The sequence below is a fragment of the Ascaphus truei genome, chromosome 8 (assembly GCF_040206685.1).
Source record: "Ascaphus truei isolate aAscTru1 chromosome 8, aAscTru1.hap1, whole genome shotgun sequence".
NCBI lineage: Eukaryota > Metazoa > Chordata > Amphibia > Anura > Ascaphidae > Ascaphus > Ascaphus truei.
Window position 1 is genome coordinate 15,645,785 of NC_134490.1, and position 17,679 is coordinate 15,663,463.

At 42.1% G+C, this 17,679-nt stretch overlaps 1 protein-coding gene across 2 annotated transcripts in view; it reads left to right on the forward strand.

Moving 5' to 3' along the window:
- Nucleotides 1-1,440: 1,440 nt before the first annotated feature.
- Nucleotides 1,441-17,679, forward strand: part of SLC29A3 (solute carrier family 29 member 3) — a 31,599-nt gene continuing 15,360 nt past the window's right edge. The window contains exons 1-4 of one of the 2 annotated variants that reach the window (XM_075610597.1): nucleotides 1,441-1,583; nucleotides 5,591-5,883; nucleotides 11,561-11,643; nucleotides 17,125-17,351. In XM_075610597.1, the coding sequence (XP_075466712.1) occupies nucleotide 1,583; nucleotides 5,591-5,883; nucleotides 11,561-11,643; nucleotides 17,125-17,351 (604 nt within the window). In that variant the 5' untranslated portion in view covers nucleotides 1,441-1,582. Of the gene's footprint in view, nucleotides 1,584-5,590; nucleotides 5,884-6,893; nucleotides 7,033-11,560; nucleotides 11,644-17,124; nucleotides 17,352-17,679 lie in introns of those variants that run through there. The other variant, XM_075610598.1, reaches the window with a different exon arrangement.

The following is a 17,679-nucleotide window of genomic DNA, read 5'->3' on the forward strand; positions in this document are numbered from 1 at the left end:
CATAATCATCACACACTCAATTTGGTGGAGTGTCAGCTTTTATACCATGGGGGGAAGGGTTTGTAACCCCACCCCATAACAGGGTAGGTCCAGGTAATGACAGGCATCACACCATATACATGTGACCCAGTCAGTACCCTCCCCAGGTATGACACTCCAACTGTCGGTTTAGGCCTGCCCCATGATAAGCAACATAGTACCCATCCATGCTGCAACTGCAGGCTAGGCCCTGCGCAGGAGTTTAACCCCAACACTGCCTGTTCTTACCAGGACTTATAGTGTTCAGGTTAGTAGAAGACTATAGCCAGGGTCACTTGGCTACGTGTATTTGGGGGGTGGGGTTATTATGTGTATTTGGGTTGGTGGTTATTATGTATATTTTGGGTTGCGGGTTATGCGTATTTGGGTTGTGTGGGTGTTATTATGGGTTTTTGGGATGGGGGGGTATTAGGTGTATTTGGGGTGTGAGGGTTTATTATGTGTATTTGGAGTGTGGGTGGTTATTGTGTATTTGGGGTGTTATCTGTAATGGGGTGCTGAGTTGTCTGAATTGGGGGTTGAAGGGCATAGTGTGTATATTGGGGGAGGGGACGTGGGAGAGAGATGTGGGAGAGGGAGGGTGTGAGAGAGGGAGTTGTAACCGAGAGAGGGAGCGCAAGGCGGCAGGCGGCGTGACTTGTGGGCACGACGCTATTGTGACTGACTCAAGAAAGTAGTGAATATGGAAAGACGACAACCGCAAGTGAGGCTAGCTTTGAATTGCTATTGGACACCGCTGCTTTGGTGGATAAACAGAGTAAACCTTTAAACTTGGCTATACACATTTTAAATGTATGTAATTATATTGCTCTCTCCTGTGATGAAACAGTGCCAACTTTGCACTGACACTGACCACAGTGTCATGTTACAAACCTCTCAACTCATTCTCAATATATGAATCCTCTGACATGTTCTATCCATCCTTCAATCAACGGGAACATCGTGTTTATTTACCCCGCATATGTAAATGGATCACCATCATTGTTTGTTCCATGTACTGTACTTTAATGGGACAACACTGTTTATGTGACCTGCATACCTTCAATAGGATCTACCTGTTTATTTATGTATATACTTAAATGCGATCACCCTATTTAAATATTATACTTAAATGGGAACACCCTATTTAAATTCCCTTTTCCTTTCTACATTAGCTCTTAAACTTCAAGTGGATCAGACATTCCCACTGGTCACCTTCTTTATTGGCACATAAACTTCAAAGGAATAATATAACTTCATAACTTCTATTTGCCTATTCATGTCAATGCTGGAGAACTGTGTGCTAGATCCTGTTTGCTGCTCTGCAGGCACACCCCAACCCACTGCATGTGATTCTTATTGTGACATTCCTTAGTCATGCCTTTGTGTGTGTGTGTGTATGTGTCACAGTATAGGGGCAGTGCTAGGCCCAGGCTCATCCCCGGGGTGGTGGTTAGAGCCTCTCCCCGCCCCCACCCCGGCAGGGAAGGAGGTGCCTGTGTGAGGGCCGGAGCCCTAACAACAACAACAGCAGCACACTCCGGATTTAAGTGCTGCATCCAGAAGTAAGTCCGGGAGGGGGAGGCTATATATTTCCGAAGCCCTTTATTGCTGGAGGGGTGGGGCCTACAGTAACCATAGCAACTCCACTGTGTACACCTTCACTACAAAGGAACCCCCTTGGCGGTGAAGGGGTTAAGGGTCCGAGCCGGCTTCTGTCTTTTAACCCGCAACCTGAACTCAAGCCCCCCTGACAGAAGCAGCAGGAAGGGGGATATTTGACTCTTTGGTTGTTGTGCAGCTAGGTTTGGTGGGGCTGTCAGATGAGAAGGTGTTGCATGGCTGAGTGCTTCTCGCTGTATTGTAACTGCCAGCATGTGCTGATGTAGGGATTGTGCTATCTCCCCCAGGGCTGAAGCTCCAGTGGCAGTGACGGGTTTAATGCAAGGGTGCTACAGTAAATCCGTGCCATGCACTGCTGAAGGGGTTAATGAGGCTGCAGAGTGATGGGGCAAAGCTCTTGTTACCCCTTCCATTGTGCATTTGTGATATGGCTGGCTGGCTGGCTGGCTGTCAGTGTATTGGAAGCGTCATCTGACATAGGGTTAATTCTCTCTCCCCCACTGGCAGCCAATGGGGTTTGCGCTGAAGGAGTTAATAGAGCCGCTTTATCATGAAGTGACCCACAGTAATTATTGCTATTATAATATTGTCATTTAGAGATCAAAGTGGCTTTTAAAGCAGTGGTACTGCTGTACTTAAATAGAAAGTGGAACACTGGAAAAGCAAACAAACCGGTTTTGAGAAACATTTACGCTTAGAAAGTAGAAAGGGAAAGACACTTTTAAAAATAAATCCGTGTTTCTCTAAGTAGAAAGTGGAACTGTTAAGTTTGTCATAAAAAAGTCGTTGCACTGTGAGGTTGTAAATAAGAAAGTAATGGCACTTTCCGAGCAGCCTTAAGCTACGTCCGGAGAGGGGGGAGCCGCGCTGAGCCGTGCGGACGCTGAGGCTCGTCTGCGCAATCAGGAGCGATTGCATGAACTAGCAGATGAGCCAGCGTGCGCGATCGGGAGGCGAGGCACTGACGACACTGGGCCAATAGCCCCTGAAGCGGCAACGTCAACGTCACGGCGCAGTGACGTTGACGCTGCTTCGCTCTGATTGGAGGTTTTCAGCCTACAACGCGCTCAGAAACAGGTTCTGCTGTCGGCTGAAAATCCCTGCGCCTCAGCACGCCTGCGGACGCTCGCAGGAGCCCCCTCTCAAGACATCCTCATTGACGATGACGAGGCTCATCGCGGAGCGTCCGCACGGCTCAGCGCTGACTGTCCTTCTATAGACTCAGCCTTATGCTTCCGCTACAGTTGCTATTGTTACTATTTCAGTTGAATTATTTGCTATTGTGAGCACTTTGAATAGGGGCCTTGGAGGGGGTCAGGTATGGATTAACCCTTATCGCTCTGGAAGGGCGATGGGCCCAACATGCCACGGTTCCTCTGGCAATCAGGGCCACGAGATAACTTGGGCAGCGATGACATAACTCAGATGAGGCGAGTGAAGCAGGAGGACAAGCCCTAGAAAAACATCACGGACGTCACAAAGGCCACAAACCAGCATCCCAGCCCTCAGCACAAGTCATTTTACCCTACTCTATATGGCAGGGGTCTGAAACAGTCCTCAAGGGCCACCAACAGGCCAGCTTTTATGGATATCCCTGCTTCAGCACAGGTGGCTCAATCCGTGCCACCTGTGCTGAAGCAGGGATATCCTTAAAAGCTAGCCTGTTGGTGACCCTTGAAGACTGAGTCTCAGACCCCTGCTGAACGCTGTGAAGCCTTCTGCCTCGTACTTAGAAGATTTAAAGTCGTAATCTATATACCCCTAGGTATCCCAGACGCTTTCATACGGACATACGCATAGACGTGTCTGGATTTGGCATTTATAGAATTACCTCCTTAAAGGAGGAATATTTGTTTGTCTTTCTTACCCCGCCCTATGTCTAAACTTACCATGTTTACCAACTTACTTTAAAAATGGTTTTAAAAAAATTAAAATACTTGGTGTTTTCGTAATGAGTTCAATGAGGGACTGAACATTTAAATTGAGTTCTTTTGGAAAGGGACTCAAAACACCCAGAGGGCGGCTTCACCGCATAGGGTCATCCGTCTGTGTTGAATGAAACAGTATGCACCGATAAAGCAGGAAACAACTTGGAGTTTAAAAAACTGTGAATTATGCTGTATGGAAACTAGTATTAAGTTAATTACAATATTTTAACACCTAATATATTAGTATAGTATATCAATTGCAGCTGGACAAGCCATAGGACACAAATAAGAAGGGGTCTCATTTAATCAGGAAATGGGAAGGAGCGTACGATCCGACGGGAGCAAGGAGAGGACCCAATTCAAAAAATATATAAACTTTATTATGTCATAGACCTAAAATCCAACGCGTTTTGAACGCTGGTGCGTTCTTTAAGGAACACACCAGCGTTCGAAACGCGTTGGATTTTAGGTCTATGACATAATAAAGTTTATATATTTTTTGAATTGGGTCCTCTCCTTGCTCCCGTCGGATCGTGCGCTCCTTCCCATTTCCTGTATCTACTACTACTGGAAGCTGCACATCCTGCCACCCATAAACCGAGGAACTGTGAGTACATTATTGCTACAGGGGTACTTCCAAAGAGACTGATCGTGGGGGGGTCATTCCTACCCATTACCTGTCTTCAGGAGTTTTTTTTAACCCAATATTGCTAGCTACTACTTCAACTCATCATTATTGTTTCTGGATTATCCTTGGATACTGGCACTGGCTTTCATTGGTTATTATACCTCGCATTTGAGCGCTTCTTCATCTCTATCTACCTGTCTCATTTAATCACACTAGTTTTGTAAGCCTACTTACATTTTAACAGGCGCAGAAAAAAAGATGTACTGTATTCATAGATTGTAAGCTCTTCGGGGCAGGGACTCCTTTTCCTAAGTGTTACTTTTATCTCTGAAACGCTTCTTCCCATTATGAGTTATTTGTTATTTATATGACTGTCACGTGTATTACTGCCGTGAAGCGCTATGTACATTAATGGCGCTATTGTATATAAATAAAGATATACATTCATACATTACAAGCAACTCCTGTTAGGACATGCTGATAGGTCCCTGCACGTGGGACCCTCCATAGCTGTTCTAAAAACCTAAAGTATTACTGTCCCCTTTGACTTCTAATATGCTGCTATAATTCTTGAAGAGAAGGCCAGGCCCATTATTGGACAAACACAAATATAGCTTAATGGGTTAACTGGTACCTAGAAAAAAATTGCTTTCAGGTTTAATATAGTATATTTTCTTTAAACATGTACAAACAGAATAAAATACAGAGTATGGAAGTTGGAAGGAGCAGGTTGGGTGGGTCAAATACTTCTTATCTGCAAGTTAATTTTGTGTCTTCAAATGCCGTCCACTACAGCAGGGGTGCGCAAACTTTCTGCGTTGCGCCCCCCCTGGGTCACGACACCCCCTCCCACATCTAAGGCGGCATCAAATAGCGCCACGGGGTCATGTCACGTCACGTGACCCACGGGGTCATTTGACACCGCGTCTTCATGGCACCAGGCGTCAAATGACGCCACAGGGTCATGTGACATCACATCACATGATGACGCCGCGTTGCCATGGAAATGCGTGGACTGAAGCCGACTGAAGTCAGGTAAGTGAGCTGCACCCCACCCAAAAAGTCTTGTGCCCCCCAGTTTGCGCACCACTGCACTACAGGTATAACTTCTACCTCAACAATTTGGCATTTATTTGTTATGCTTTTAATGTATTTGTTGGTTAGCCCAAGACCCCACGGTCTAGGACATTTTGTCGCGACTATTTTGCCGCGTCCAAATCTCCGCTGGCGCTTAGCCGCCGGGACATCTGGCCGCTTCGCCCGCCAAGGTAAGTCCCATTTCGATGACCCCACTCTTAATGTAGGCGTCTTTGATTTCTCATTGATTCATAGCTCAGCGTACAATTTTTGTCCAGTTGTTCATAATCGGACTCATATTTGGTTTCTTTTACAGTGGCGATAGAGTCGGAGGACACGTTAAGTAGTACAAACTCTGTTTACAAGCCCTCGGGCGTCAGTCATTCAGACGAAGAGGAGCATTTGCTGGAGGAGCAACATACAAACCATTACTACGTTCGCAAGCCGGAGGACTACTTTAATAGCACATACATTATCTTCTTCATGCTCGGTGTAGGTTCCGCACTGCCCTGGAACTTTATTGCCACAGCAAAACACTATTGGATATACAAGCTCAGGAACTGCTCAGATGAACCATTGCCGGAAGGCCCTGAAATCTCTGATCTTAGTGTGAGTATAAATAGATTTTCAAGGTGCAAATCCCACATAGGAGCAAATTGATCTACTGGACGACCGGTCACAAAACCAAGTACGAGTATTTTACATTTCTTGTGAAAGTTTATCCTGGAAAGGTTTGCAATCAGTGTGTGTGTGTGTGTGTGTGTGTGTGTGTGTGTGTGTGTGTGTGTGTGTGTGTGTGTGTGTGTGTGTGTGTGTGTGTGTGTGTGTGTGTGTGTGTGTGTGTGTGTGTGTATACACACACACAAGTTAGTGAGTAAAGTCACTGGTTCAGAAAACAATGGCAATAACTTTCAAGCAGGGGAGACTAGTTCGGAACCCAGTGTCTCCATTTAAAAGGTGCAATCCCTGGAAGATGACAAATCAGTTTTTTAAAAGAATATAACAATCTAAGTGGCACCCTTACCCAAATGTAGCCTTACTTTTGGAAATGGAGCTCAAAACCATTTCCCACAGCACCGCTCAATGGGGATTGTTTGTCAATTAAGTATTTTCTCTCCCCTTCTCGCCCGTTGTCCTAATCAGAGAGACAAAAAGGTGAGGGAGAGAGGGCATTGCTTGTGCGAACGCTTGTTGAGTTCTCAGTCACATTACAGAAAATGGAGCAGCCAGCGGAGATCAAACCAATCCCAAATCTAATGCTGACCGTGTTTACAAACTACTGTAACATACAGAAAATACTGACGTGTGTCAGAGTTTGGTTCTAAAAAAGGCAATCACTAAGATTTAACTACCTCAACATGTCACTGCCATTAGCAAACTTTGGGCTTTGGGGAACTGCCCTGTTAACCCCACTGTCATTTGGAATGTAGATTTGGGGAGAGGCTGGAGCAGCTCTGTAACCAGGAATACAAGTCAGGTGAGCAACAGTCACATGACTCATTCAGTATAGGCAACTTTGCAACATTACATGTGATTTACAAATCAAGTTCCTCAACAAGAGGTCGTAAAGGCGGAAGCTCTGTGTTTGGTTGTATTCATGTATATCTTTATTTATATAGCACCCACAATGTACTCAGCTTTACAAAAGAGACAATACAGGAAATTATAATACAACAAACAAAATCAGGAAAGGAAATCCCTGCCCTGGAGAGCGTACAATCTGTGAAATGTTGGGAGACAGTATTACAGAGACAGCAGGTGAGGGAATAAGTGCTGTAGATGGCAGTGCTTCGCCGCAATGGTTGGTACTGTAGGAGTGACTGAGTGTGGGACTGTAGTCCTGAGTGCAGGCTATTGAAGTGCTTCATTTAAGAGGTGAGATTTGACTATCAACATGGTTTAACATTTGGTTGAAATCAACTGTCTGATTAACCAGTGTGATTGTTCCACTCAGTACAGAACTTTGAGACATTACGCATTTTTATCAGACTGTTGCTGTGGGATTACCAAGGACCTCCCCAAAACTGTTATTCACACTTTATGGGAGAGTTCAAATTACCTTTAATTTATCTTATCCTGAGACTCTTTTTATAAAAGTTAAGTGTTTGTGGAACAGATGTTAATAAAGGGTGCTTCACCGAAAAGTGGAAGGGGCTTATTTTCTATATAAGCCGCAAAAGCCGATCCAGCACTACAATATCCCATAAGTGAGTCACTTTATTATTTTAGATGGGATCCACCAACTTTATGAACTAATACACTACCAGCTTACCTCGTACCCGACAGGATCAGAACCCACAACCTCTTTTATTCAGGGTAGCAGCCCTAGCAGTGAGAAAGAACCATGGCTGGATAGTTCTATTACTTCACTATACCTTTGAGCTCTGCTGCTAACTGCTGTGCATACCTGGTGCGGATCAACCTCATGGACACACACCCTATATAAACTGACCACTTCCTGGTCGCCAAATAAAAGTGCTTCTGACATTGTAACTTGCGTGCTGTCAGAAAATACCTTATACAACAGACCTGCTTTCTGCCTGACTACAATCTTGAACTCTGCCTACCCTGACCCCGACCTGTCTGACCCTCTGCCTCGTCCATTTTAGTATGTTTACCGATCCTGCCCTGCAACAAGTCTGATGCTCAGCCAGGCTCAGTCCAGTCCCGCCTGCTCCAGCCATCGGGATCCACTCTCTGTCTTTGAACCCACCATCAACGGTGCCTAAAAGAATCTTAATCTTATGTAGGTCTTAATGTCCCAGGGATGTGAATGAAAGCAGAAGAAGCAAAGCACCTTATTGTCTGGGCTCACAGATTGAATGTGCCCTTTTTCTCACGAAGAAAATATTCAAGATGAAACGTGTCAATGTTTTACCTTTTTTCCTGATTAAATTTCTCAAGGGCAAAGGAAAATGAAGAGATCTCCCCCATTTCCCCCCCCCCCCCCCCCCCCTCCCGAATACAGAATGACCGTTAAGAGCTTGTGGTAATGTCTCATCAAATAGAAGTTTACAGAATTAGACACATTAACCATAATCATTTGAGAGAAAAATTATGAAGTAGGCAACACTAATTGAAAGCAGCAATTCATGTAGGAGACCCACCCTTAAACCACCTTCACCCATCCATGCCTACAGAATGGGGAAGGGCAAGGCTGCAGACCTGTCTGAGACATGTGAATGTGCTCACAAGGGGTATTTTTATTTTCTGTTTCTGCCTTCAGAATGGAATGTAGATGTCCTGTTTCTGCACATTTGCCATGATGCCATTCAGAGTATTGGGCCTGAATTTGAAAAGAAGTCAACATTAAAATGGCAGAGAACTTTGGGAGGGGGGGGCAGCGTAGGAAGCCGTCTACCAACTTCTTAGAAAATTAAATGGTAAGAGTGACTGAGCTTTATGGTCTTCCAATGATATCTTTGGATTGTTTATCGGTTCACCATTGAAGCAAAGTATTTATCATGGGCCTCTTAGAAGCAGTCTGGCATGGGAAGTCTTCATCCTGTTTTCACACATAATGGACAGATAAACTGGGTTATTTTTGTCACTAGCAGTATAACACATTCAGTGCTGAGAGGTGTCAGCTATAATGTACCTCAGTGACTATGCACTCACTATTAAGGGTCTATTCACTGAAATAATTCTCATTTTTTTATTAGCAATTGTAAACTCCCATTGTAGTGAATAAGTCAGTTGTCGATGCATGAATGTATACATTTTATTTATATAGCACCAACAGTGTATGCAGTGATTTATAAAATGACAATACAGGGAAAATACAATACAGACAATGGGAATAACAGCAGCAATTAAATGACACCATAAGGCAAAGGGAGAACCTGGCCCAAAGAGCTTACAATCTAAGGCCTGGGACATGGTGCAGGGAGCGGCGCTGGGCAGCGCTGACGCTCATGCTCACGCAGGAGATTTTTCTTGTCCCTGCATGTGTGTCAGCGAGCGCGCTTGTGTGCAGGGTGGGAGGCGGGCCGGGAGGCGGGGCTAGGGTGCCACGTCACGGACTGCCATTGGCTTCTGGCAGTGACGTGACCGGCCCTGCGCTTGCATGCGCGGCATAATTTAAACTTGCTTGTCTCCTGAATTTCCACACGCCTGCGGAAGTGTGCGGAAGCGCCGTCTAAAGGCGAGCTGATAGGGATAATGTTTTCCCTCAGCGCGCCTCAGCACGGTCTTTTTGACCATGTCCGAGGCCTTAGTAGTGTGGGAGACTTACAGACACAGTAAGAGTAAAAGTGCAAACCAGGGAGGTCAAGTGTATCGGGAGTCAGTATCGTAGGCATAGGTCATTTAATGAGATGCTGCTTTTTAAAGGTGAATTTTGAGCTGGGCTTTACAACTGGAAAAGGAACGTGCTGGGCAGATATTGAGTGGAAGAGCGTTCCATAGATAGGGAGAGAGTGAAAAAGGTTGCAGATGTGCGAGGGCTGCAGAGGTAAAAGGTGTAAGGAGACAACGCTGGTTGAGTGTAAGAGACAAGTAGGGGTGTAACGGGAGATCAGTGTTGAGATATATAAAGGTGCAAAGAATTGTAGAGTGTTAAAAAAAATAAGAAGCCAACAGAGAGATTTCAGGAAGTCAGAAGCAGGTAATAGTCTAGAACAGGGTGCCACCCCCCACCCCCACCAGGTCAAGTTTTCCGGATATCCCATCTTCAGACTTTGTCTTTCAGTCTTTGACTGAGCCTCTGATTGAGCCACCTGTGCTGAAGCAGGGCCTGATTGAGCCACTTGTGCTGAAGCAGGGATATCCTGATAACCTGACCTGTTCAGGGAGGCTTGAGGGCTGGAGTTGAGTACCCCTGGTCTAGAAGAGCAGGAGATCATTCTAGCCGCAGCATTTTAAATGGATTGTGTGAGGCCATTTAAAATAATGTACTGTAGTAATGTAATACAGGGGAGAGCATGTATTAGTGTTTTCGTAGTTGAGGAATAGGCAGATCTTTGTAATGTTGCAGAGTTATAAATCTCGCAGTTTTCTATGTGGGGGGAAATTTCATCAGAAATGAAGCAGCTTTCTAACTATTATAATTAGTTTTTAAAGAGCCAGCATGATGTATTCAAAAGTGCAGCACAGGAAGGGGTGTGCTGCTCCCAGGAGCTTACACGCTAAGCTTTTTGACTTAATCCCTTATGATGTTGCTAAAAACCAATTTCCATTATCATCATTTATTACAAAATACATGTTAGAAAGTAAAGCCCAAAGTGTGCTGCCTGGAGCACCTATATGCACATATAATAATTTCATCGTATGTTTGGGATTTTTGATTAGCATTGTGAGGCTATAACAACTAGTAAACTGTTTTAACCTTGACAATGTGTGTTATAGCACGGGTGTAAATATTTTCAATCACACCGTTTGTGAAGGAATTGCCAATGAGAGGGCTCCATTAGAGCAACACTGGTCCAATTTGTATTTTCCACAAGGGCGCTCTTGTGCTCTACTGCAGGAACTAAGGATCATTTTGATTACATGAAACCATACACAGTCTGACAGTTGAGTATGCAGAAAAATACCTGCAGTTTTCAATTTCATTTGTTCTCCTGGGGTTTTTAATTCCATGCCAGCAAATAACAAGTTAAATATTTTGATCTGCACATTCCTCAGACTCAACCTCGAGTTTCTCCTCTCTAAACTTGCAACGTGTGTTCCATTGACCTTCAGTGTCTGGAAGCCAACTTAAAATCTAAACTCTTGACAAACACCCTCCAGTGTCCGAAACTGCCTGGGAAGAATTTACAACCCTGTCCTTGCGTGCTTGCAGTACCAAACCAGTATGCTCCTCCTGCACACCGACACTCAAGGTGCTCCAATACCCAAGCTTGGCTAAACACGGTTAAAAGCTTTCGATACTCCTGCACTCATTCTGGTAGCACGTCTATTGAAGCGATCACCACAAATACCTGCTTCTCTACTTTAGAGATAAACATTAGAGATGGTCAAACGTGTCAAAATCTGATCCGCCGACCGATTTCTTGCAGTAAAGTTGTGCAGATTCTCCTAAATCTGCCCTAATTTTAGATCTGCACGAATTTCAGATTGTGTGACATCCACAAACGTATTTACAATTCCAATACCATCCAGGGCTACCATACCCTGCAATGTGAGGGGAAGGTGAAGGCTTGGCAGTAGACTGCTTGTTATAAGACATTTTGGCAGAACAATATACAGTATGTACTACACAAGGTCATCCTTTTGTTTGCAGGTTTTCTGAACGACCACATATTTTCCCATCTTTTATCTGTGTTTTATAAATCTTCTATTGCAGAACTACTTTGAAAGTTACTTTTCGATTGCCTCAGCTGTACCATCAGTGCCATGTCTTATAGTGAATTTCTTCCTCGTCAACAGGTACAGTTTGCAGAAACCTGAATTTATTCAGTTTGTTTGGTTCAATAAATTGTCCATTGTTAGGCTTGAAGCCTTTCCTGCAAAGGATATTTGAGCCCAACCTGACTGTCTGTAAAAGTCAAATTTGCATACAAAATAATCTAATGTTAGTCAAAGTTGAAGATTTTTGTTAAAATTGAATGACAATAACATTTTTCGCTTGATGACCTATTTTGTGTGTCATACACTTGTTGATATTTTGGCTCATAGATTCGTACTTTCTGCATTTATTATCATTTGTTCTCCGCTTATCTCTTTCATCCAACAGCCTTTCCTCTGAAAGTAAAAACGCAACAGTACATAAATTCACTTCTAGGTGTGTTGCACACATCCAACCACTTATCCAACGGTGGCCAGCACCAGTCCTCAAGAGCCATCAACAGGCCAGGTATTCAGGATAACACTGCTTCAGCACAGGTGGCTCAACCAGTGGCTCAGTCATTGACTGAGTTACCTGCGCTGAAGCAGGCATATCCTTAAAACCTGACCTGTTGGTGGCCATTGAGGTCTGGAGTTTGTCTCCCCTGCCCTAATCCCACGTCCTCGTGCTACTGATTTTCACTACAATTCCATCAAAATAATCCCAGTTTTCATAGTTACATAGTAGATGAGGTTGAAAAAAGACATACGTCCATCAAGATCAACCTATACTAAATTTAGACAACAGATACAGTACTTTATCCTATATCTATACTTCATTATTGATCCCGAGGAAGGCAAACAAAAAAAAACCCAGTGTCATATCATCCAATGATATCTCATAAGGAGAAAAATAAATTCCTTCCTCAAGAATTGATGACTCCCTGGACCAACATCCTTCCCATGTTTACTTATTTGGTATATCCCTGCATACCTTTCCTTTCTAAAAAGATGTCCAACCTTTTTATGAACAAATCTATTGTATCTGCCATCACAGTCTCCATGGGTAATGAATTCACATTTTAACTGCCCTTACTGTAAAGAACCCTTTCCTTTGTTGCTGTGAAATCTCCTTTCCTCCAACCTAAAGGGATGCCCCCGAGTCCTTTGTACTGCCCTTGGGATGAATAGTTCTTTTGAAAGCTCCTTGTACTGTCCCCGAATATATTTGTATATAGTTATCATATCCCCTCTTACACGCCTATTTTCTAATGTAAATAAATCAAATTTAGCTAGCCTCACCTCATAAATTAGATTGTCCATCCCCTTTATTAATTTGCTGGCTCTTATCTGCACTCTCTCTAGTTCCATTATGTATTTGCTATGGAGTGGTGCCCAAAATTGTACTCCATATTCATGGTGTGGTCTTACTAATGCTTTGTAAAGGGGCATAATTATGTTTACTTCCCTTCCATCCATTGCCTGTTTAATACAAGATAAGATCTTGTTTGCCTTTGCAGCTACTGCATGACTTTGGGCACTATTGCTAAACCTGCTGTCTACAAGCAGTCCTAAATCCTTCTCCATCAAGGATTCCCCCAATTTATCACAATTTCATTTGTAAGTCACCTCTTTATTCTTGTTTACCAAATGCATAACCTAACATTTATCTGTATTAAACCTCATCTGCCATTTACCTGCCCAAGTTTACAGTGTCTCCAAGTCCTTCTGGAGAGAAATTACACCCTGCTCTTCTACTACCTTACACAATTTAGTATCATCAGCAAAGGGAGACTTTGCTCTCGATGCCAACCTCAAGGTAATTAATAAATAAGTTAAAAAGCAGGGGTCCCAGTACCGATCCCTGAAGTACTCCAATCATGACTTTAGCCCAACCTGAAAAAGTTCAATTTATGACAATCCTCTGTTGTCTGTCCTTCAACCAGTTTTCAATCCAGGTGCATATATTTTTACTGAGTCCAATTTGCTTTATTTTGTACACCAACCTCTTGTGTGGAACCGTATCAAAAGCCTTTGCAAAATCTATGTAGACCACATCAACTGCATTACCCTGGTCTAAATTCCTACTTACTTCTTCAAAGAAACAAATAAGGTTAGTTTGGCATGATCCATCCTTCATAAATCCATGCTGACTATTACTGATAATTTTGTTTTCCATTAGGTATTCCTGAATATTACCCCGTATTAAACCTTCAAATAGTTCCCCAACTATTGAAGTCAGGCTTGCAGGCCTGTTATTCCCCGGTTGTGATCTAGCTCCCTTTTTAAATATAGGCACCACATCTGCTTTACGCCAATCTTGTGGTACTGAGCCTATGGAAATGGAGTCCTTGAATATGAAATGTAATGGTTTGGCTATTACTGAACTTAACTCCTTGAAAACTCTTGGATGTATGCCATCGGGGCCAGGTGCCTTATATACTTTAATTTTTTCAATCTGCCTATGAACTTCTTCCTCAGTTAACCAATTGTTCATTAATATGGAGGTTTTGGCTTCCTCCTGCGGAACTACAATTGAAATTGATTCTTCCCTGGTAAACACAGAGGCAAGAATGTTTAAAACCTCTGCTTTTTCCTTATCTCAAATCATTTGCCTGCCTATCTAACACTGAAAGGGTCCTATATTTTCTTTTCTCATTTTTTTTATATTAAGGTACTTAAAGAACTTTTTAGGGTTGATCTTACTTTCTATTGCAATCATTTTTTCATTATCCATTTTTGCTAATTTGATTGTCCCTTTTGCAATTTTTGTTACATTCCTTATAATTCTGATACGATGCCTCCGTCCCTTTTGACTTAAAGAATATAAAACGCCTTCCTCTTCTTTTCCATTTCCTCCCTTACCTGTTTATTTCTTTTATACTTATTACCCAAGGGTATAAACTGATGAGTGTGCTTTTCTAATAATGTTTTAAAGACTGCCCATTTATCTTCAACATTTTTCCCAGCAAAAACATCATCCCAATGTATTACTGGTTGATAGTGTTTCCATGGCCATGCTGTGAGTTTTGCATCTTTTCTTTTACCCTCTCAGTTAAGGTTGTAGCTGATTATTGTACACACAAAATGCTTGGGGCATGCTTCCTGGCATGTACAAATGAGCAGCTCTGGGTATAACACTGGTCACGCGTGGGATACCAGATGTGCACCCCATACTTCCAGAGCATAGGGAGTTATGTGAGACGTCATTTGACTAAATGTTTCGGATTTCTGAGGATTCACGCTGGGAACCTGAATGACTGAACTCCCACTTGTAAGCACTGTCATCCGTGAGATCACCTTTCGTTTACAAATTAAATGATATTAAAACATATGAACGTTATAAAATGTACAAATTAAGTGGAAACATACAATGTGATATGGTGATAGTGATTAAAGAGTAACCAATAGAAACATAAGCAGTACGGGAAATTATACTTATTAAAGAGTCAGGAGACATGCACATGAAACAAACATAGAATTACTTACCTACACTTTCTGCTGTTTATTGCTATTCTAAATGCACTTAATTTTCTTTGAGTGCCTGCAGCCAAACCCTGATGTGTATCACTATTCACCTGTGTTTCACACTACAGCCCTTTCCTAAAAAGAGCCATGTACAGGGGCCGTACAGCGTGAGCATAGTAATTGTGTAAGTAAATTATGAGTATCAGTGTCACGTACAATTATCGCTTACAATAATGAGTTTGCAACTGAGACCAAGGAAGACAAAATAACTAAGATGTTTATCTCCGAGTTCTACACCGTCATATCTTTATGGTTTACACGGTTCATTTTCCTATTTACACTTTTTCGTAATATTGTCACATCTGCAGTGGCTGATAAGAGTATACTATAGATCTATTAGCATCCTGCCCATGCAGGCAGCTAATTATCTCCCAATGCTCTCAGACCTGTATCTGAATTCTCCTGAGCTGAGACTATTACCATTGTTGTTGCTGCATCATTCGCCTGTCACTAGTGTATATCCTGTTTAGGCTGAAATTAGATATTCACCCCACAGGGAAAAAAAAACAAATAGTAATGATGTCATCTTGGTAAAGCAGCAGTTCATGTTAGGGGCACATATTTTTCTCACCTACAAAATAAACATGGTACAAAAAGGATCTTTATTCATTTATTAGATATCCTCTGCTGAAATAAATGTATCTTAAATAAGTTCTGTACTATGAGAAAATACTTGTAGCATTAAAAAAAAAAAAACAACTGACATTTTTAACGTATTATAATGTAACAAGCATTTTTGTTGCTATAGCAACCATTTATAAAGTCACTGAAACAGGCTCTGGCACACCCCTTTTTGAGCCCTGCTCTCTCTCTAGCAGTGCACCAATTGAATCTAGTGACTGCCTGGTCACATGATCTTCCCCACAGAACTTTGCATCTTTGGTCCTCTTCTGCTGCACTGACAGCCATTTAGTGAACTACCGAGCCGAAACTTCATTGATAAATCACAGGAGAATGGATCGATCGCCAACTTAGCTAATTATTTATTATTGTGTGGATTGTATTGATGCACATATTAAAGGGAAAAACAATAAAATAAATGGAAAAAAAAAAAACGGTAGCTTGGTCTGTTGCTTTAAAAGGATATTTCCACTATATATTGTTTAAACTTACCAAATGTCGTCCTTAGAAATGGAATGATTGTTAAATTTTAAAATATAGACAAATCTTCACTATCCACCGTTCTTTAAAAACATTTCCAATTCAGCGTAAGCCTCTTAACATATTGAACTGTAAATTGCGGTCATTATTTTGAGTAAAAATTTTGCAATGTATTATATGAATTGTTTGGATTTATATGGTACATTATTATTTTCCCCCACCCCCGCCCCCAATACTTTTTGTTGAATGAACTTCATACCTTCCACACTAATACCTACCTAGTGATCATTCATCATGATAATACATGTTTTACAACTAGCTTTGCCATCCAGTTTCTAGGTTACTCCACTTTATCAAACACAGTGAAGTCAGGAAGGAATTTAATTTTCCCCTTATGAGACAGAATTGGACGATGTTTCACTGGGGGGGTTTTGTTTGCCTTTCTCTAGACCAAAATACTGTAAATAGAAATATAGGATAAGTATCTGTCGTCTAAATGTAGCATAGCAGGATATCACACAACCTCAGTGCTCTACCCACAGTGACAATAATGTGTAGCATAATGACTGTGATCTAAACCAAGGGAGGTCCCTGAGATAGATTAGAAACTCCAAATATTAGTGACATATAAAATAATCACAGCCTCCTCTGCTTAGGAAGTCCTGCAGCCTGGAGGTCTCATAGATTGCCCAGATCCTTTCTGATAGTAATTGTAGAAGATAGGCCTCACTGGCGCTGGTCCTCAATATCAAGTGCAACATGCAATATATGGAAAAATATTGCATGTTGCACTTGATATTGAGGACCAGTGCCAGGGAGGCCTATCTTCTACAATTACTAAATGTAGTATAGGTTGAACTTCATGGATGTCTTTTTTTTTTTTTCAACCTCATCAACTGTGTAAGTACATCTGTGTAACTGTGTAACATCTGCGTTTCCTCCTGTCACCCTCAGGGTTTCATCAAACGTCCGTGTACTCTCCTCATTAGTTGTCATGCTGCTTGTCTTCGTCCTGCTCACAGTGCTGGTGAAAATAGACACGTCTTCATGGACAAAGGAATTCTTTGCCTTGACTTTAGTATGTATCGCTATTCTCAGCGGAGCATCAAACATTCTCACTGCCAGCGTCTTCGGCGTGACGGGACGGTTTCCTATGAAACACTCACAGGCTTTAATTTCAGGTAATGTGGTGCTAACACTGCCTATGTTCGCCCTCGATGTAATGCCACTGTCAGACTCGAATCAGACACACACATATATATACATAGGTATATATATATATATATATATATATATATATATATATATATATATATATATATATATATATATATATATATATATATATATAATTGTATGCTCATTTGCATGTCTTAGGCAGGTCTGCAACCATGCAAATGAGCATACAGTTATATTTCCATTTGCTATATGCTTTGCTGTGGAGGGTTTCTGTCACTTTTTTTTACCCACCATAACTTAACTAAGTATATATATATATATATATATATA